We start from the raw sequence: 22,945 nt of genomic DNA on the forward strand, positions 1-22,945 counted from the left end.
AGTGGTTGAGCATCTGCCTTTGGCTCAGGACGTGATGCTGGAGTTCCAGGATTGAGTCCCATGTCAGGCTCCCTGCATGGAGCCTGCTTCTCCCTCTGCCTGTGTTTCTGCCCCTCTCTTTCTGTGTCTCTTATGAATAAATAAATAAAATCTTAAAAAAAATAAGGGCACATTTGATGTACTAGGGCTTAGGACTTCTTATCTTTTTGGGGAAACACAATCCAACACAAATACAATCCTAGTGAGTGTGAAATGGTATCTCATAGGGTTTCCATTTGCATTTCTCTGATGGCTAATGACATTGAGCATTGTTGCATGTGCTTGTTGGCCATTGTATTTTTTTTTTAAAGATTTATGTATGTATGTATGTATGTATGTATTTATTTATTTATTTTATGATAGAGAGGGGGGGGGCAGAGACACAGGCAGAGGGAGAAGCAGGCTCCATGCCTGGAGCCCGATGCAGGACTCGATCCCGGGACTCCAGGATCTTACCCTGGGCCAAAGGCAGGCGCCAAACTGCTGAGCCACCTAGGGATCCCTGTTGGCCATTGTATATCTTTTCAGGAGAAAAGTCTGGTCAGATACTTTGGCCATTTTAAAATCAGGTCATTTATTATTTTAGTAGCGAATCTTAAGTATTCTTTAGACATTCTAGGTATAGGTCCCTTGTTGTATATCTGATTTATAAAAATATTTTTGTATTCTTTTTTGTCTTTTTGTTTTGTTGATGATGTCCTTGAACCACACAAGTTTTAAATTTTGATGATTCCAATTTATTTTTTTTCTTTTATTGCTTTATACTTTTGGTGTCATATTTAAGAAGCCATTGTCAAATCCAAGGTTGTGAAGCTTTATGCCTATGTTTTCTTCTAAGAGTTTTATAGTTTTAGCTCTTATATTTAGGTATTTGATTAATTTTGAGCTAATTTTTATATATGCTATGAGATAGTGGCCCATCTTCATTCTTTTGCGTGTGATATCTAGTCCCAGCATCATTTGTTGAAAAGACTATTCTTTTCGTATTGAATTATATCGATACCATTGTTGAAAATTAATTGGCTGTAAATGTAAAGATTTATGGCTGGTCACAATTATATCTCAGCAGTCTGTTTCACTATATGTCAATATCACACTGTCTTGATTGCTATAGTTTTGTAATAAGATTTGAAATCAGGAAGTATGAGCCCTACAACTTTGTTCTCCCCCTTCCCCCAAGATTGTTTGGCTTATTCTGGGTCCTTTGAATTTCCATAAGAATATGAGGACCAGCTTGTCAGCTGGTCAAAAGCAGCTGGACTTTTGATAAGGATTTTATTGAATCTGTAAATTACATTGGGAAATACAGTATCAAATATTCTAATTCACGAACATGAGGTGTTTTATTAGTTTTCTAGGGCTACCCTACAAAGTACCACAAACTGAGTGTGTTACAATAGCAGAAATTTATTGTCATTGTTCTTGAGGTTAGAAGTCCAAAATCAAGATGTTGGCAGGTTGGTTCTCATTGGGTACTCTGAAAGAGAATCTGTTCCGAGCTTCCCCTGTAGCTTCTGGTGATTCCTTGGCTTGTAGGTACATCACACTCCAATCTCTGCCTCTGTCTTCAAATGGCATTCTCCCTATGTGTCTTTGTATCTAAATTTTTTATTCACATAAGGATACCAGTCATTGCATTAGAGACTATTCTAAACCAGTATGACCTCATCTTAACTTGATTATACCTACAAAGACCCTATTTCAAAATAAGGTCACATTTGCAGATATTGGAGTTTAGGGGTTTGACATTGAGGACACAGTTCAACACATAACTGATGTCTTTCCATTTATTTTGATCTCCTGTAATTCCTTTCAACAAGCTTTATAGTCTTCAATGTATAAATCTTGTTAATAAAATTAATATTTGCATATTGATCTTGTAACCTGCAACCTTGCTGAACTTGTTTATTTGTTCTAATAGTTTCTGATAGTTTCTAATTCCTTAGGATTTTCTAAATATAAGATCATGTCATCTGCAAATAGAGATAGTTTAGTTCTTCCTTTCCAATCTGGATGTTTTTTTATTTACTTTTCTTTGCCTAGAACATCCAGTGCGATGTTAAATAGGAGTGGTATATTCCATTAGGGAGTGGACCCTTGTCTTGTTTCTGAGCTTAGTAGAAAAAACTTCATTCTTTCACCATTAGTTATGTTGTCATCTCTGGGTTTTTCACAGATGATGCCCTTTATTTAGTTGAGGACATTACCTTCTATTAATTATTGAGTTTTTTTAAAAAAAATCATGATTTGATTGAATGCATTTTCTGTGTCTTTTGAGAAGATCATGTTTTTCTTGCCTATTATTCTGTTTATATGGAATATTTCATTAATTGGTTTTTGGATTTTGAGTCAGCCTTGCATTTCTGCAATAAATCCCAGTTGGTCATGGTATATTACCCTTTTTATATGTTGCTTGATTTAGTTCGCTATGAGAATTTTTGTGTTTAAATTCATAAGAGATATTGGTCAATAGTTTTCATGACATCTTTGTCAAGTTTTGCTCTCAAGGTAATACTAACCTAATAGAATGAATTGGAGAGTGTTCCCTCTAAATAGATTTTTTCTTTCATTGTAAGTCAGTCTTGATAGTTTATGTCCTAGGAATTTGTCCATTTCATTTAGGCTGTCTCATTTGTTGGTATATAGCTGTTAATAGTATTCCCTTATAATCCTTTTATTTTTAATATTCTCTCATTCCTGATTTTGATGACTTTTGTCTTCTTGGTTTGTCTAAGTAAATATTTGTCAATTTAGTTCACTTTTTCAAAGAAACAACTTTTGTTTTTGTTTTCTTTGCTGTTTTATTTTTCTATTCTCTATTTCATTATTTTCCACTCTAATCTTTATTATTTCATTCCTTCCATTTGCTTTAGGTTAAGTTTTCTCTTCTTCGTCCAGAATCTGATGGTGAAAGGTTAGGTTATTGGTTTGAGATTTTTCTTCTTTTTTAATGTAAGTACTCAAAGTTATACTTTTCCTTGTAAGCACTACTTTAGCTATATTGCATAAGTTTTGGTATGTCGTGTCTTCATTTTGTTATCTTAAAGTATTTTTCTGATTTCCTTTTGATTTCTTTTTTTTAACTCGTTAGTCATTTAGGAATATGCTGCTTAATTTTCATATATTTGTGAATTTCCAAAATATTGGAAGGGGCCTCCGTGTTATTAATTTCTAATTTCACTCCATTATAATCAAAGAACAGACTTCATATAGTTTAATCCTTTTTAATTATTAAGGCTTGCTCTATAAAGACTAGGATATGATCTTTCCTTGAGAATGTTCCATATACACTTGTGAATGATGTGTATGTAGTATTTATATAGATGTCTGTTAAGTATATATATATGTCTAGTTAGTATATATTGTAGTCCAAGTTTTAAATATCCTGTTGATCTTCTCTCTAGTTTTTTTTTTAATCCTTATTGAAATTTGGGGGGTACCAGGCAGCTCAGTCAGTAGACCGTGCAACTCTTGATCTTGGGGTTTTAATTTTGAGCCCCACACTGGGTGTAGAGATTACTTGAAAATAAAATCATAAAAAAAAGTTGGATATTGAAGTCTCTAGCTATGATTGTTGCAAGACTGTTTCTCCCTTCACTTGGTCAGATTTTACCTCTTGTATTTTGAGATTCTGTTGTTAGGTGCATATGTTTGTATTATTATTATCCTGATGGAGTGAACTTTATCATTATGAAATGTCCCTTTGAATATTTAATAATATTTTTTGTTTTAAAATCTGTGTTGTCTGATGTTAGTAGTGGTTGCTGTTTGCATTAATATGTCTTTCTTCTTGTCCTTTACCTTCAACCTAGTTGTATCTTGGAACCTAAAGCAAATCTCCTGTGAACAGTTTATTTTTGGATTTTGCTTTTATATTTAGTCAATCTCTGACTTTGATTGAATTGTTTAATCCATTCACAAATTATGTTATATATAATATAACAATATATAACAATATTGATATTATTGATATATAATATTGATATATCGATATAATAATATAGCAATAATTTATATGTCACTATCAATAATCAGTATGTTGTTATTGATATGTATATTGATTCACACCTGCTCTTTATGTTTCATGCCTTTTTTATTTCTTAGTTCTTCCTTACTGTCTTTACATTAAGTGAATATTTTTAGTGTAAAATTTTAATTTTTTTTTTTTAGTGAAGACCTATTTAGCTCTGAGAAGTATAAAGTTTCATCAAACTGAAATGTCTCAAATGTATAATGAAGCATTGTATGTTACTACATGTTTTGAGAATTAAAAGGTCAGTAACAGTGATGAATCTGTACTCTAAGGTTACCTGTCGGGAAAGGGGCTCTATGGTGGAAAAATACAGTTGGTTCTCAGAAGTAGATGCGCAGTATCTTTCTTATAAGAACTCCTATTGATACTTTATGAATGAGTAAGGCTCTGTGACATTATAAACTTATAACTTTATATTAGTAAAAATAACTTTCTGCTTTATATCCTGTAGGGCATAGTCAGGTAGGCTGTTTATCATGTCTTTTAAAATCACAAAATTGTCATATTTGATAAAATTTAGATGCACATTTAAATATTTATTAATTAACCCTGTATTACTTTAGAGAGTACTGAATTAACAATTTCAAGGGTTTTAAACTATTTGAAATACTGCCTAAAAAGTGGTACAAAGCAAAAGAAGTTCACCTTGTATAGACTTCAGTATCAGGTTCCATCAGTGAGCTCAGCATACCTTTTATCTTCCATTTCTTTATTGACTGGTAATTTGACAATAGCATATCATAATGTTGTTTTGTTTTTGTTTCTGTTTTTTTTTTTTAAGATTTTATATTTATTCATGAGAGACACACAGAAAGAGAGAGGCAGAGACATAGGCAGAGGGAGAGCAGGCTCCCTCCCTGCAGGAGCCTAATGTAGGACTTGATCCCCAGACCTGGGATCACAACCTGAGCCAAAGGCAGACACTCAATCACGGAGCCACCCAGGTTCCCCCATCACAGTGTTTATATGCCAGCAGGCCGGACAAGTACCAGAATAGAGCTGGCCTACCATTTCCAGCTGAACACATTGACAAAGTATTTAACTGCGTGGCTATACTCACCTAGTAAAATGTAATAAGTTATATACACAATGTGTACATGAGTAAATAATATGTATGCTCACACATATATATATAAATGTACAGAATCAGGTTTTTAGATTTCCTTAGAATTCTTATCTTTTATTTCATCTTCAGAAAGATCACATTTATAAATGAGGGTCAATCTTCAACATTAGAAAAGCTGATCTGGCAAATGTCCTACGTCTTTAGCTCTTGCTGTGTACCTTTTTTAACTATTAAAACTCCCGGGACGCCTGGGTGGCTCAGTGGTTGAGTGTCTGCCTTTGACTCAGGGCGTGATCCCGGAGTTCCGGGATCAAGTCCCACATTGGGCTCCCTGCATGGAGCCTGCTTCTCCCTCTGCCTGTGTCTCTGCCTCTCTCTCTGTGTCTCTCATGAATAAATAAATAAAACCTTAAAAAAAGAAAAAACAACAACTATTAAAACTTCCTGGGCCTGTCTTTCTGAGGCAGATATGACCATTTTCTTCTCCTGAAAGGAGTCAGAGCTTCTTACTCTCTAGCTTCTTCCTCATTTTTATTTATTTATTTTTGTAATCTTCAGTCATTCTAGCTTTTCTTAATTATATGAAAAGGAAATACTGTATCTACAAGTTGTGATTCTGTGTGTTATGCCACTGACTTATTTGGGGGGAAAAGCAATATTTAGATTTGGTAGAAATTTTATATGGAGTTTGGGCTGAGAAGAAGGGGGTGAAGGTCTGGAATTTGAGAGCAAAAGGTGCTAGGTCCTACTTTCAGCATTATACACAGGTCAAGATTAATGGAACCAGGTAAGTTACTCTCCAGGTGATTGAGAACGGTGGGAAATTTAGAGATTGAAATGGATCTCTGAACAGTCAATTAAGCCTTTGAATGATTGAGAAGATAAATAGTAGGACAAAATCTATTCTAACAACTGATTCCGTTATGTAAAACAAACCTACAGCATTTGAAATGCAACCAAGTCTGTTTTATATTAAGGCAAATATAAACCAGCTTAATCTTAGACCTGCCTCCAGCCCCAGATTATGTTTGGTAAGAGCACAAAGAGCTCTACAGCATGAATGCACAAGGAATCAGTAGAGTGAGAAGGCTCCCTGCCAGGGAAGTTTGGCACAAGAACTCTAAGAGGAAGGGGAAATTTCTCCCTCGTTGAATCAACTTTGGCTCTCTGGAATAGAGAACATGGAGAGAGAGGGACCAAGGAAAGCCAACCCTATTCTACTTGTTGATACCCTAACAAGCTGTTGATTTTAAAAAGGGGATAAAGGGGCAAAGTGTGGGTAGCATTCTGTTCCTCTGAGTCAATCCTAATGAAGTGGGAGGTTCTTGAAGAAATTAATTTCCATTTAAATTCATGTGTGACCCTCTTCTAGAAACCTCTACTTCTTTTGGAATTTTTTGTTGAGAATTTCAAATGATCCAGCAATAATAAGGTCTTTTTTTGACATGTTCTATTTCTCTGTCTAAGTTTTATGTTGAATGCCTGATTTCAGCTATAGAAATTTTCTTGAAATTGGAATGACTGATTACTTTCTTCTCTGTTTACTAATTTAATATGGAAAAATAAATCATGATTCTCATACTTCCAAAGCAATCAGGCTTTTAATCCAGGGTACTGTACTCACAGGTTTCCTGTAGGAGTTGATGCCAAATTTCCTGGCAACGAAACAGTGGTTGATTCCAGGGCTTTTCTGACTTAAAGACACAGTGGTACTACTTAACAGAAAATAGAAACCTGCCCCTCCACTGCAGTTTCTGAGCTTAACAAAAAGTGACAGAAGCAATGAAATGGGTGGATTTTACCAGGGCATTATAGAACAAGAGAAAAATAGTCTGCACTCTGCTTGGGCCCCATATCCTCCACCACCACCTGCCCCCACCCCTAGCCCCTACAAAAATCATTTGGAAAGAATAACGTTGTTTTTTTCTTCAGAAATGACTTTAATTCTCTTACTTTTAATTATCTGTGGGCAGAATTTCTGTTTCACATCTTTTCTGCCCCAAAACGCTGCCATATATTAGCATCCCCACTGATGGGGGAGTTACCAAGAATTGAAGGAAGTCACTTAAATTCTTTATCCGTACTCAGCTGTAGGAGCTTGTTTCTGTTTCCTCAAGAGGAAAAGGCTACACTTCAGAGCATCTGAGCTTAATTCCTGTATTTTCTCCTGATCATTGTGTTGCTACCCAAGTCATTCTTTCTTAAGATATGCCATTTTATGGTTAAAATTGAACTACACAAAGCTGAACAGAACACTTTCTTCCTTGGTATGTGACATGATATTCTTGTAGCCCCAAAAGAAAACTCTGAATTTAGCTCCCCTTCTACACTGAAAAAAATCATTTAATTTAGTGCTGCGTTGAGGCTGCAACTTTCCTATTACAACTGCTCTTGACTACCAGGTATTACGCTTTCCTCAAATTTTACTGGCTAAGCTGGAATATTTTTAAACTGAGTTTATAACTTGGGTCTCATTTTAATCACTGTTTGTATTTTTGTATAATATATATCCTTGTGTATTTTTTGTACATTTGTTTTCTGAACATGCCTATTGCCAGCCATAGGTCTTAGTCCCAAACACTTGATTTTTTTTTTTTTAAAGACATCTGACCCTGGTCCTTCTTTAGAGCTTCACAGGCATGGTCATATTTTTGAGTATGGATTTTTAGCATAAGACAGTGTTGCTGTCTTTTTAGTTTCCTTGGAAAACTGACTAGAGGGCCCTGGAGTCATAGACTCATTCCCATCACTCCAGTTTCTCTCCATTATTAATAGCTTTCTTTTCCTATTTTGAGGTTACAGTTATTTTCTCTGGCTGAAAATTTTACAATAATGTTATGTTTTTGAAATTTCCTTTTTAAAAAAATCAAGAGATCTTCATGTGTTTAAGAATGGTTTTCAAATTTTATGTTTCTCGGAATGACATCTTACTAAAAGGAAATGGTTCTGGATTGACTATTGCATTAACTATATTTGTATTTTTATGTCCCACACATTCCTAAAAATAATTTGAGGCAATTTACATTAAAATCACTTAAAATATGTCCACTAAAATGATTAAAATGAAAGAAATGGGGAAAAAAACCAGTGTGGAACAAGTAGAACATTTTTATGTACCAGTAAGAGAGTGAACTGCCACAACCACTTTGGAAAATTTTTTTACAGTATTTACTAAGCCGAACTCTTCGGGTATACCCGAAGAGTAGTAATTCAGCTCCTAATTACACACCCAATAGACATATATACAGAAATTCACCAAAAGATGTGTGCTAGAACATTCATGTAGCACTATTCATAATATCCCTGAAGTGTAAACTACACAAGTGTTCATTATTCAGGACTGAATTGTGGCCTCCCCAAAATTTACAGGTGAAGTCCAAACCCCCAGTGTGACTGTATTTGGGGATAGAGCCTTTAAGTGGATAATATGAGTAAACAAAACCAGATACATGTTAATAAGGGAAATGAGTTTATAATTGAGCAATAAGTACCCTAACTCCCGACTCGAAAATGATTTAGGGCACACTCTTAATGATTTGATCAATGTCAGTGCAAAATGACATTTTCCTGTGTCTGGAATAGTTGCCAACCCACTAAGATAAGGACAATCAGAAACGGTGCTCATGCTATGTGTTTTAAAAACCTTCAATTTAAAAAATAACTTTTACATATATTTTAAAATAATCTTATTTTGCATTTATTTTGTGTTAATGTTTCCTTTTAATATTTTCTACTACCAAAAGACTGTTTCTGGTAGAGATCATTTTTCTGTTATTGAAATACGTAACAATATGCACTATAATATATAATAAAATATAAATATATGTCATAGAATATTGATTTGTAATAATGATAAGCCATTTTTATGCCTTTTCTTTTATAGAAAACCACTGAAGCTTTTAGTATAATTCTATAACAGAAAAATGATTCATGTTTATTAGTATTGTGATAAATACAGAATAACCTATGATTTGAGGAATTTTCAAGACTCATACGTTTTGGAACTTTGGAAACCCTTTTGAGGATTCCCCCAGATTTCCCACCTTGTGTGGTTACCCCCCAGCTGTCCTCCAGGTCTTCAGGCCAGGACTGCAGTTTTCTATCGGAGTTATAGTTGCCCTGAGCAGTACTGACTTTATGGTCTTCAGTCTGAAAGCTGTAAAATGGGTAATTCACCCCATTGTTTCCCTTTTCCCAAGTGTCACCTCCCTCAAGAATCTGCCCAGTGTTTTCAGGTCACCTGTTTTTGTATTTTATCTAGAGTTGACAGTTGTCATGAGCAGGAGGGCCTTTGGGGGTAGAGCTTATTTGGTCCTATTAGACCCAGAACTCTTCTACCTCTTCTGAGAGCCTATCCAGTAATCTTACAAAGAAGGCAGCATGGGAAATAGCTTTTTTGAGAACTCACCTGACCAAAAATGTCTTTGCTTGAATAATAGTTTGGGCATGGATAGTTTGACAAAAGCTTCCTTTAGAAAATTTTAGATGGGCACCATTCTCTTCATGTTTCCATTATTATAGTCACAAAGTTTCATGGGAATTGATACAAATCAGTTTCTTGACCTTTTATATTTAACCTGTTTTTCCTCATGAAGTTTTTAGAATATTCTTTCTTTATTCCTGACTTCTGAAATTTCCTGTTAATATGCCCAAGAAGGGAGCCTGCCCCCCCCCCCGCCCCCCATTCTTTGTGCTGGGTGTTCACTGGACTCTTTCAGTTTAGGTCTTCATGCTCTTCAGTTCTAGGAAACTTAATTTAATTTTTTCATTGCTGATGCTCCCCTCCCCCACCCCCCTTTGGAGCTTCTCCTGGTTAGCTTCTCCTGGTTAGATATTGAGCCTTCTGTATTTATTTTCTGATTCTCTTATTTTCTCTTCTGTTTTCCATTTTTTTGTTCTATTTTCTGAATGGTTACTTCATTTTTTTCTTCTAATTATTTTCCTGAATTTTTTATTTAACAGTCATATTAGAGCTCTTTCTTATGCACTATTTATTCTTTTGGTTTGTAGCATCCTTCTTTGTTTATGCATATTTCTCTCTCTAGGTGTATTAGAGTGTATTTCTCTTTGCTGCAAGATCTCTTCTTATGCTTTATTTTAGTCTTTATTTTATATCTTAGAAGCTTTCCTTAACTGTCTAGAAATACTTGGTTGTCCATTCACAAGACTAAAGCATTAAAAAGCTGATTAGAAGTTCTGTGTGCATAAATAGGGTTTTATTGATTGGTAGTCTCCACTGGAGGCTGGTAGATTAGGTGGCAGGTCAGGTTTTCCATTGAAGAATCCCCAAATGTCAGTATGTGCAAGTCTTTTTTTTGGTTATTCAGTTTCCTCCAGAGTGTTTCCTTCAATCTTTCTACTTCCTAAGGCTGAAGTTTGGCTAGTAGGGTTCTGGATGCTAAAGAGGGAGGGACTGTTGGTTTTACTATTTAGTCTGTAGGATTTCAGTATGGTGTCTCTTCCTCTTTCTTCCTTGTTAAAACTGACCCAGATGGTAAACTTAGTTTCAGCTGGAGTGGAGGAGACATACCGGACTCTTGCTCTTCAGGTAAAGGCAGGGCATCTAAAGACTGCCTTTGTCTTATTTCCCAACCGTGCCCTTATTTCCAGCCTGCCCCCTCACCTGTAACAAGTATCTCTAGTTGTGCTAAACCCTTGCAGGGTTTTTAGTGAGAACTGGCTTGCTTCATGTTGCTTAGCACCACATCTCCCAATTTCTTTTTTTAAAAAGATATTTATTTATTCATTCATGAGAGACACAGAAAGAGAGGCAGAGACATAGACAGAGGGAGAAGCAGGCTCCCTGTGGGGAACCTGATGCAGGACTTGATCCCAGGACCTTGAGACCACAACCTGAGCTGAAGGTAGATGCTCAACCACTGAGCCACCCAGGTGCCTCCATTTCCTACCTTTTGATTTCTCAATCTGCCAAGGTCCTACTCATCCAACTAAGGACAACAATGCCAGATTTTTCTTCTTTGAGGCTCCCCTAATCTTTCCAAGTGAGTCTTTTAAAGAACTCTTCCCTCCCATCACTTGTCTTTGGGGTAGGGTAAATCACCCTCTCCTTTCCTAAGGGGAGGGTGCTTACATCAATATACAGATCATCTAAACAGAAAATAAATAAGGAAACAGTGGCTCTGAATGACACACTGGACCGAATGACACACTGGACCAGATGAATATAACATATATATTCAGGACATTCCATCTTAAAACAACAGATACATGTTTTTTCAAGTGCATATGGAACATTCTCCAGAATAGATCACATATTAGGTCACAAAACAAGCCTCAAAAATTTCAAAAAGATCGAAGTCATACCATACATCTTTTCTGACCACAACATTATGAAACTAGAAGTCAACTGGAAGGAAAAAATCCTAAGGGGAAGAAGGGAAGAAAAAGGCTCTTATCACAAATACTGCACATATAGAGCTCTGATCCCCTTTCCCCTCCTCTTAAAGACACTGTGGTGTGGTAAAGAGGAGGGGATGGTGGAGGAGGGGGTGGCATTTGGAATAGGGCTGGTTCTCTTCATTATTTAACCATGGAGGTAGGAGTCTGAACCCAGTCAGAAACTTTAGAAATTGGAGCACCAAGCACTTCTAGCCATCAACTTTGGACCTTAATCACATTTCCAGGACAAGAGGGGAAAGTTGTACTTAAGAACTGCACAGTATTTCATTGTGTAAGTGTATTCAAATGTACTTCATGCCCCATTATGGGACATTAGGTGGTTTTTTTTTTCCCCTGTTTCTTTGTTGTTGGAGGTGTCACTACGAACATCCTTGTAGTTGTTAACCATTATTATTTCCATAGGTGAAATTGTTATGAGTGGAATAGCTGCGTGATATGGTCCTAAATGTTTTTATTACATGTTATCTGGTTGCCCTGAAATCTTGTACCAATTTTATGCTACTAAACAGAAAATTTAAATTTTTATATGTTTGGATCTTAGATATGAAGACTTAATTCTCTGAGTCTCAGTTTTCTCTTCTGTAAAAATGGGATAATAACAAATACTACATGGAAAGGTAGGGAAAGTATAGGTAAACTAACTGTTACACAATAGCTGCTTGATAAATATAGTTTTTGTTATTCCCCGTGTAACACGTGGAAATAGTTCACATGGAAACCTAAATTTTTTACTAGAATTATGAAACATACTCAAAGATGTTTAAACTAGTCATGAACCTGTATAATGAGTAAAACTGAATCTTTTACACTAATATGAACAGGTAAATTTTAATTTCTATTTTTACTTTTCTAATTCTCATCCTTAAAAAAGTTAATGAGCTCTGATTGATGCATCATCTTGTAGGGAAATCTGGTCTGAGTGGAGGGTGAGAAGATTACTGTTTTCTTGTAAATTATCTGGTAAGAGATTATGAATAAGTTCATTTCTGGTAAGGATTTCTTTCATAGCATCCTCATTTCTCTCATGGCAATATAAATATATCTAATAAAAACAAAGTACATAGTAGCCCCTTTCTGCTCTTAAGACAATTAGAAGCTGAGGTTTCTGTCCTTTAAGCGGTCAACAGAACTCACTCCCTGAGGTCAAGTACACTTTGGCTTAGATAGAAAACAGGCTGCTCAGTTTTAAGTTACATGAACTACTTCTGTGAGTATTTATTTTTAGGCCACTTAACACCAGTAAAATTTTAATTATGCAAGTTGTAACATCTGAGTAACTTTTTATGATAATTTAATATAATTTTTATTTATTATTTATTTTTGAGAGAGAGAAATGGAGCGTGTGTGTGCAGGGGTGGGGGTGGAGGCCCAAAGGGAGAGGGAGAGAGAATCGTAAGTAGGCTTCATGCTCAGTGTGGAGCCCCACATGGGGCTCAATTTCACGACCCTGAGATCATGACCTGAGCCAAAATCAAGAGTCGGATGCTTAACCTACTGAGCCATCCAGGCGTCCCATATAGAATTTTCACAAGATACTGCTATAATAAAGATAATTGTGTTATTTCACATATAATTTCACTGTAAGTGAAATAAATCATATATAGTAATTTCATAGATAATATAGAAGATGCGGCCTGACCTAAGTCTCGTGAGCCACATTTTAACATTATGGTATATTTGAGCACAGAGTAAAAGAGAAATCACTACTGAGGAAGTTTGTTAGTAATGGTTTATTCACCAAATGTGCTTTGAGAAATGTAACCATGTTCTCTCTTGGTTATTTTTCAGAATTCATTTCTCCCTCTCTGTTGGGTAACATGCCTATCCTAAGGAGAAGTTAACTCTCTGCAAGCCAGCAGATAATCTGGGTGGCTGGATTTGCTCCTTCTTTTTTATATCCCTTAAAAAGTACCTTTGCTTCTCCAATGGTTGTGTGTGATTATGTCACCATTATAAGGTGGAGACAATACCAAATGAATTCCTGAGAATAATGTTGGCAAAGCCATTTAAACATACATGTGCTTGGTATGGGCATTGGCATTTACATTGGCTTGTGTGATTTCTTTGTACCTTTAAAATTGTTTTTTTTTGTCTCTACAATCGCTTTCTGTAGTATCATTTTATTATTTTAATACTACCCTATTCAAATGTCAAATAGCTTTCCCCTGCAAAGTTAACCATTGCAGATGATGTTTTTAAGAGATCTACAAGGTGGAATGGTGATCCCCCGGAAGGTGGCAATTCTAAACCCTTCATAATGACCATGTGCTGTCTTGCATTTTAAAAGCATTAGGAAGTAGGTACTTGTGTGTTAAATGCCTGCCGCCTGGTAACTATCTCAAGGGAGAAATGAGTTTAGTTTCATTTAAACTTAAAGAAAAAATAATTTGTTATATTAGTTTTCAAAAAGACTTTATTAAGCTGAATGTCCAGAATTGAGTTTAATTGCTTCCACACCTAGATAAGAGTGATTTGTATATCAAAATCAAGCATATCGTCAGGTCATCCTGTGTAAGTTTGTATGTAGAGTTGAAGTTTTTTTTTTTAACAGCATTTATTTCTTCTGCCAGTTATTTTATTTTATTGACAGTTAATTTATAAATCCCTCTTTTAAAAAAAAAGTGATAGGAAAAAAGGGCACAGTGTTATCACGTTTGTATATGTGGGTTCCCTAAACCATATGGTGATTTGTAATTAGAATACAAAGGATTCTTTGATGAGACTAACTTCTTGGTAGCTGCAATGGTAGGCATCACAGAAGGAGAGAGTTTCTTGAATTTCTGACAAGGACACTTTTGAGAGAAACTGTGTGGTCTGTAATTGTCCTTATACGCAAAGTCTGATAAAGTTATTGATGTGCAGATCAAGTCGGTATTTCGAAGCTGGTAATTTAATTCTGGATGTTTGATCCTCTCAGTCAGTGGCTTGACTGGATTTTTTTTTTTTTTAAAGCAGCTTCAATATTTAATTTCACATGTACCCTCTCAGTAGAGATTTCAAAGGATACTTTGCTGGATGCTTGACTGCCTTGTCTATTTGCTCTTGTTTTGCATGCAAGAGAGAGCCAGAAGCCTTTCTTCTCATTGTGTACACATAGTATTAATGGATTTACTCTGCCTGTATCGTCTCATTACTGGAAACAGCCAGAAGCACAGAAGTCTTTCAGTGTATGCAAATAGGGCAGGATCATCTACCTGAGAGTTAATATTCTCTGCTTTTAAGTGTATTCCAAATCTAATGTTTGTATTTAGAGCATAACATCCTGTTCTCTTTTTTTATGGGCAAAAAGCTAAGCAGGCTCAGGCAGCTGTTTGATGTTGGCTTCAAGTGTTATTAATTTCATATTCTATTATTCTTTTCACTGTAGCACAAGTGAAGCTGATGTGGAGGCTGTCATGGATAAGTTGTTTGATGAGCTGGCTCAGAAACAAAATGATTGTACGTAAGTTAATTTCTCTTGAAAGAGAATACATTTAGAACACAATGCCCAATCTCCACTGACCAATTAATAAGTTCCATTGCTGTATATGGGTTGATGCCACGCTCAAGTGGCAGTCATTGTATCAGCATTTTGTCTAATTTATGTGTTGAATCATGTGCTATTATTCATCAAGCTATGCATTTCCTATCTGTAAGAGATGAATTTTATAGTAATTATCCAGACAAGATTGAGTCTTTGTTCATGTTCCCATAGTAACTAGACCAAGGATTCTAAAAGTGCAAGGCAGAGAGCTGCGGCTGAATAAAGCCTGTGGAACTGTTGCCGACTGCACATTTGAAGAGCTGTGTGAGAGAGTAAGTATCCAGACACGTCCAGACTCATTGGCCTTTTCACATGTTAAAATACTTCATATTTTCCTTTCTGCGTATTTCAGATTTTAAAATACTGTTCACAAGAGTCAGAACTGATTTAAAAGGCTCACGAAGGGAAATACTCATCTGTATATGTCATGTGCCTTTTATAGACATTGGCTCAAAATTCGCACTTAGAAGGATGCTAAAGCAAAATTGGAAATACAGAGAGAACTATCAACTGTTGCTGGAAGCAAAACAAAAATCAGCTTTAGGGATGTTTTGTGAAAGTCAAACATAGGAGAAATTATGTTTTCCTAAATTGAGGTGAGGTTAGTGTGTGGGGCAAAGAAGATGAAGTAATACTACTATGATTTAAGGAAGCATGACATGAAAGAATTTCTAGCCCACCTGTGATTGTCATTTCTGATCTATTTGGGCAACGAAGAAAGTGAATTTCTATAACTTTGTCATCTATATTATATAATAATATATTCAACAGAAAAAATGTATATGACACGTACATTCATATATATGAGAAAGTCCTTGATTGCAAATTCATTATAGATATGAATGAATCTGTTTTTTAAAAGCTCTGGAATTCTCATTACTCAGTGGATGTTCAATATATTTATTGACTGTAAATCTTGAGAAAAATCCAAATTATACATAACTTTAAGCATAATTTCTCAACTGTCCTGTAAGTGGTCTCTGACTTATCTTAAGTTTTATTTTTTTATTTTTTTTAAGTTTAAAATAACTAAAAAAAAATTGTTTTTCAGTGAGGGGGAAGAGTAAGTCTTTATTTATAGCTGCCAGCCATTTTGTGAGTACTTTTCTCAAAAGCAAATGACTTGATTACTTTTAACCCGTGTAAATTTGTAGTTTTTAAACCAGAGAGCTGAATCTAATCTGCAATTGTTATTAGAGAAATAAAGCACTTCAAATCAGTAAGGTTTAAGATCAAGGAAGATCCTCTTACAGGGCAAAAAACATTATCCTTGGTAGTAGTGAAAGTCATCCTGGGTAATATGTACCCGTCACACTTCTGTGGGGTTTCATCAAGGTCCTAATAACCTATTAAGGCTTCCATTTAAGTTATACTCACTTGGCTAGAGAAATAAACTTGAGAAAAATCGAGTATATTGAAAAGATGAGGCTCCTCTTTCTTCCACAGAAGCGGACCCAGTGAGGAAAGAGGAGGGACAGACCTGTTGGGCATAGATGGTCTCTTGGAGCAGACACTGAGTATTTTTATTTTTTATGTGTTCATTATTTCAGGAGATACCTAGTGCTGGGAAAAGGCCACTACTCAGGGCCCAAATCTTTATAGTCTACTCTGAGGAGGTGGTGGGGAAGAAGACTGTTGCAGAGAATTCTTTTTCCTTTATTTACAAAGTTTTAGAACAATTAAATAAATTCAGGTAAAAGATTACTAGTGTACATCTTACCTTTTTAAATCAAATTATTGTATAGATCAATCACAAGATTTTATTACACCCTTTTTATATAATTTGTGGGACCCGTGTGAAACAAGCTAGGTCCAGGTATGTGTGTTGAAATGTTATGTTTAACTGCATGTCTCCTAAATTCCTTCTCACACGTTTAACTGCATGCCATAAATTGCAAAGCAGCTAAAGGACTAGAGTTTGTAGGGAGGATTCAAGATTGCTTGAACAGATGGATGAGATGACTTTCAAAATGCCTTTCAACACCAAGATTATGACTGTTTAACTTAAGGGTTGATGAGGAATTCGAGGAGGGAAAGAGGACAAAAAGACTTAGGGATAATTTTTGACATTGGATTCACATGCTTCCTATAAGGATCTGATCCATTCTCTACTAAGCTCTTTGTAATCTTACTTCTGCTGTACCTGTCTCCTATGCTTCAGCCAGGCTGGCTGCTGCCTTATTTGGACATGGTATTGCCACAGGTCAGCATATTTGGGAAATAGCACACATAAATTAGCAATGCTGCAATGCTGCAGGAATGGTTTTGCTGCTGGGAAGGTAAAGGGCCAGGGAGATTCCTGGGCTGCCTCAGTTCTGGTGATTAATGCCCTTATTCCCTGATGCTAATCACCACTGTTGGCATCCAAACACCATCAGCCTTGACTCTTGGCCAAATAGTAGAGATAAAAGCTATTCATCCTTTAGTATTTACTGAGAGTGTACCAGGCACGGAACACAAACCAGAAGTAGTTCCCAACCAGTGGTTTCAGTTGGAATACATGAAATGAAATAAAACATAAAATAGAGATAGAGAAGCAAAGTGTTTTTTAAAAATTCCCCAAGAGATACTGTTAAGTACAGTTATAAGTCTAACAACATATAAACTAATATGATACAATCAAGATTAATAGATGAAGGCCAAAACACATATCTGATGGATCTCCATTCCTTGAATACTAAAAACCAAAGAAGAAAGCTAATAAACAAGAAAGAAGTTGACAGTGAACTTGCATATGTGAACGTGCATGCATATGCATCAACTGATATATTTCTCTGCTTAGACTTTTTACAAACACACCTGGCTACCTATCATTATTTTTAAGACGCAAATAACAAACTACTCTTGCAAATAGTTACTTGTGAGCACAGTTATCAGTTGAGGAAACAATTTTCTGCAGGTGTAAAAATTACATTTTTCAATAAGGAAAATTTAGGTATAGTCAGTTTACTCATTAAGCCTTTAGAATTCAGTTTTGGCTCACTTTCTTTGAGCAAGGTTCTTTCATTTTTGGTCTACAAAAGCTTAACCCTAAAGCCAGTGGTTCTCAAACTGTTTGGTTTAGGACCTCTTTACACTCTTAAAAATTACTGAGGAACCCAGTAATGGGTAATGTTTAATGGGTTCTCTCTCAGTATGTACTCTATGTATTAGAAGTTAAAACAGAAAATTTTCAAGTATTTATAATTGATTTAAAATAACAATGAATAAAACCCATTATATTCAACCCATCAAATTAGTATAAATATTTTTATGAAAAATAATATTTTCCAAGGTGAAAATAATTTAGTAGGAAGAGTGACATTATATTTTTTGCAAAGTTCTTTAATATCTGACTTAATAGAAGATAGGGACATTCTCCTTTCTGCTTCTGCATTCAGTTTATTATGATATGTTGAAGTATATAAGAAAATCTAGTCTCGGATATGTAGTTATAAATGGGAAAAATATTTTAATAGCCTTCTCAGATAATTGTGGATGTTCTTTTTTTGATGCTACATGAAAATTCAATAAGAACTTCCTTCCAGGGACGCCTGGGTGGCTCAGCAGTTGAGTGTTTGACTTAGGGGATCGAGTCCCACATTGGGCTTCCTTCATGAAGCCTGCTTCTCCCTCTGCCTGTGTCTCTGCCTCTCTCTCTCTCTCTGTGCCCTCATGAATAAATAAATAAAATCTTTAAAAAAAAGAAGAAGAAAGAAAGAAAGAAAGAAAGAAAGAAAGAAAGAAAGAAAGAAAGAAAGCTTCTTCCAAAGAACACAGTATGGAAAGAGTAACTTTATAGTGGAGAAACCTGACAAACACTACCTCAGACAGGTGTGATCAATGTTAACATCAACAGCAATAACTCATATTGATAGTTTATGCCCTTGATACGATGTGATGAAAATAGCACTTGACCTCTGTGGTCTTTCTTCCATTATTCATAATTGCAGTCTAATCATGAGAAAAACATCAGGCAAATTCCAGTTGAGGGACGTTCTACAAAATAACTGGCCAGTATTCTTCAAAACTGTCAAGATCATCAAAAATAAGGAAAGTCTGAGAAACTGTTACAGCAGAGGGGAGCCTAAGAGCCTCTAATGATGAATAAAAGGTAATATAGTATCCTTGATGGGAGCCTGGAACAGAAAAAGGACCTTAGGTAAAAAGTAAGAAAATCTGAACAATATATGGACTTTAATTAATAGTATATTAATATCAGTTCATTAATTGTAACAAATGTACCATACTAACGTAAGAAGTTAATAATAGGGAAAGCTGGATTGGGGAGTATATGAAAACTCTGTACTATCTTTTCAATTTTTCTGTAAACCTAAAACTATTCTAAAGGAGTCTATTTAAATTAAAAAAAAGAAACTTGACAAGAAGTAGATTTAAAATGTTGGTTACAGTGTAGAATCTGAGACAATTTCAGTGTATTTTTGATATACTATTAATATTAAAATCCATGAATTTTTCTGTACCTTTATTTTTCTTTTAAAGATTTTTTTTTTTTTTGAGAGAGAATATGAGCAAAGGGAGGGATAGAGGGAGAGGAAGTAGACTCACCACTGAACTGGGAGCTCAATGTGAGCTCTATCCAGGACCCAAGGTCATGACCTTAGCTGAAGGCAGACATTTAACTGACTGAGCCACCCAGGTTACCCCTCCTTCTTGAACTTTAAATCTTTTGTCATGCATGATTTTGTAAGAGAATGAATGAATGCAGTGGTTATTGGAAAATATTGGTTGACTGAGTTTATATAGCTCTTCCAAGTGTTGACACACTTAATTATATAATATAAAAGCATTAGATTCTTTAATATCATCCCGAGTCTCATCAGAAAAAAATGTTTAAGAATTAGGAAGCTGTCAGGTTTTCCAAAATTTAATTTTGCAGATTTGAGGAAATGTTCTTGGAGCAGGGAGGGAGAGAGGTGTGAGAAAAGGGGAATAATCTGGGCTTTTTTAGTTTTACTTATGGCATACATCAGTGGCTTACAGTTATGAAACCTTCTTTTATCTATGATGGCACTCATACCAATATCTACCTAATATATAAATCTGTAAATATATTGTTTTTTCTTGGAAGGAGCCATGGCTCAAAAATAATCTTTACAGACCATCAACCCATTCACTTCTTGCCAGAGGTTTTGTTTCATGGTGGTATCGGGGTGTGGTTGAATGAGCCTTAAGCTTTAAGAGCCTCCTAGAAATCTGTGCCATCTAAAACTGGGACTGTCCCAGACATACCAGATGCCTGCTTTTTCACTTGGGGTTGGATGTGTTTTTTTCTTTACTAAGTGGTTTTTGTTTACTACACTATTTAGCCTGGCTCAGAAGATAATTATAATTAATTAAGAATTTTAGGTTACATCTGAAACTGAATGATTTCAAGAGTCCTCTTCATTCAAGTATTCAGTATCTGAATTGCCACAGTTATAATGTTGCAAAGAAATACAAAATTATTGGGGTGCCTGGTTGGCTCAATCAGTTAAGTGTGCAACTCTTGATTTCAGCTCAGGTCATGATCTCAGGGTCCTAAGATCAAGCCCAGCGTTGGACTCCACATGGGGCATGGAGCCTGCTTAAAGTTCTTTCTCTCCGTCTTCCTCTGCCCTCCTCCCACTCCATACACATGTACTCTCTTTCTCTAAAAAAGAAAAAAGAAATGCAAAATTATCATAACAAGAAAAAAGTCACAAATTACTGACCACTTAAAAATGTAGCCCTTCCTCAAACATCTCTCACAGCTTAATACTAGTACCTAGCCCCACCTATCATTTCAAAGTCTTTTGCCAGTCATTCAGTGCTTGTCTGATGTAGTAAATATCTCACCATAACAAGATAGATAAAAGTAAACCTATCCATGCAAAGCCACTGACAAATAAAAATTGGCCAACTTGATGAAGAAAAAAAAGGATAATGGCACCATAAAAGCTTTAAAAGAAAATAATTGAAATATTTATGAATTAAGAGGATTTTGAAAAGCCTGATGAAATCCTTAAATATTTTTATAAAAATATTTTTCTATGTAGTTGAACAACCAAATCGTGAGATGCACTATTTTGTCAAGAAAGTTATGCTGGAAATAAATAGTAATTTGTTCATTGTTTGTTCTAGGAATTTAGTTCATAGTTACTATTACCCATATTTTTGTTAAATAAGCTAAAACAACATTTTTATGTGTTATTTACATTTTTCAAGATAAAGCAAGATTGAAAGTTGAATTGAAGGATCAATTTTACTACTTGTAGATGGTGATTTGTATCTTCCAAGGAAATAACTATATATTGGGTTATAAGTTGTTATGTTTTTCTCTGTATTTTGTTGGTTTAAAAGGAAAAAGAAAAAAGAACTTTACAGAAATGCCCATAAAACAAGGCTGGATTAGAAATTTGAAAACTGTAGCCACTCGGAATGTGGCTATTTCCATGATGTAAAGGTAGGGGATGGGGGAAAAAGAATCAGAAGGAATGAAGAAAAGCTGGGTTGAGAGAACACCTTCCTACTTTCTTCACATGACAAGTTTTCTGTTACAGTGCACATTGTGAGGCTGAGCAGTCTTGCTCACCTTCTATTCCCAAACTAGGGCAAGATCAGCTCCCTAGGAGATGCAGTACATGGCTATGGATTTTAAACTCTGCAAGCCTTTGATGACTTAGACTCAGCTGTCTGAAGCTTCTCCAAGGGAGAAAGCTTATTTTCATTTCTGTGAATATGTGTCTGGTCTCTGTAATGGAGAGAAAGCCCCTAGGGATTCCCAGAGTATCTCAAGGGAAGAATGAATGTGCTGAGAACCGTACACCTTCAATATATTCCGTCTTAGGAGTAGAATTATTTTGAGGATTAAATGTAGTTGTAGACACCTCTGTGTGTTCCTTTAAGATCACTTCTTTTTTTTTTTAAGATTTTTTATTTATTTATTCATGAAAAAGAGAGAGAGAGAGACAGGCAGAAGGAGAAGCAGGTTCCATGCAGGGAACCTGGTGTGGGACTCAATCCCGGGTCTCCAGGATCATTCCCTGAGCTGAAGGCAGGCGCTAAACGACTGAGCCACCCAGGGATCCCCCCTTTTAAGATCACTTCTGTAAGAAAGTATGACAAACCAATATTTAATATTTACTTTGGTCTTTAAGAGTAATGTGCCATTTACCTGCTAAATGATTAAGAAGCATGAATTAATTTTTAAAAAATTAAAGTGATCATTAGCTTTTTAAAATTAGAACTTGTTTTTAATTTTAAAGTAAGTGGTCTGACTTGGATTTAATAATAAATATATTATAACCCTAAACTACACCTTTTGATTCCTGGAGTACCAAGAAGTTCAAGTCCTTGACTCTGCCACCTACTAGCTGTGTGATCTTGGGACAGTAACTCAACATCTCAGTGCTTCAGTTTCTCCACCTACGAAGTGAGGACAATAAAAGGAATATTCTCAAAACAGAAGATTTATACAATGAAAAGACTTGTAAAGTGTTGAGGAAATATAGATCAATCAATTAATAAGACTATAAGTACCTTAAAGGTCCTTGTTTGATTTTTTTCTTTAAGTTTTAACACTGATGACTTTTTTTTTTTTTTTTTTTTTAGATTTTATTTATTTATTCATGAGACACACACACACAGAGGCAGAGGGAGAAGCAGGCTCCATGCAGGGAGCCTGACATGGGACTCAATTCCGGGTCTCCAGGATCATGCCCTGGGCTGAAGGTGGCGCTAAACCGCTGAGTCACCCGGGGCTGCCCACTGATGACTTTTCTAATGCTTACCTACCAACTGGTGCTCTCTCTCTTTCTCTTCTTTAACAAAAAGCTTTATATATTAAGGAATTCTTTGATTTTTAATTTTCAAGTTTTTCTATTTCTCACCATAAAATCCGTGA

General features: G+C 35.5%; 1 protein-coding gene across 2 annotated transcripts in view; it reads left to right on the forward strand.

The window, feature by feature from the left end:
• The window catches only part of AFG1L (AFG1 like ATPase), a 201,770-nt gene that overhangs the window by 154,011 nt on the left and 24,814 nt on the right, over positions 1-22,945 (forward strand). For both annotated transcript variants that reach the window (XM_055330283.1, XM_055330284.1), the window contains exons 9-10: positions 14,926-14,996; positions 15,253-15,353. In XM_055330283.1, the coding sequence (XP_055186258.1) occupies positions 14,926-14,996; positions 15,253-15,353 (172 nt within the window). The remainder of the gene's footprint in view (positions 1-14,925; positions 14,997-15,252; positions 15,354-22,945) is intronic.

The sequence above is a fragment of the Nyctereutes procyonoides genome, unplaced genomic scaffold, assembly GCF_905146905.1.
Source record: "Nyctereutes procyonoides isolate TBG_1078 unplaced genomic scaffold, NYPRO_anot_genome, whole genome shotgun sequence".
NCBI classification, from domain to species: domain Eukaryota; kingdom Metazoa; phylum Chordata; class Mammalia; order Carnivora; family Canidae; genus Nyctereutes; species Nyctereutes procyonoides.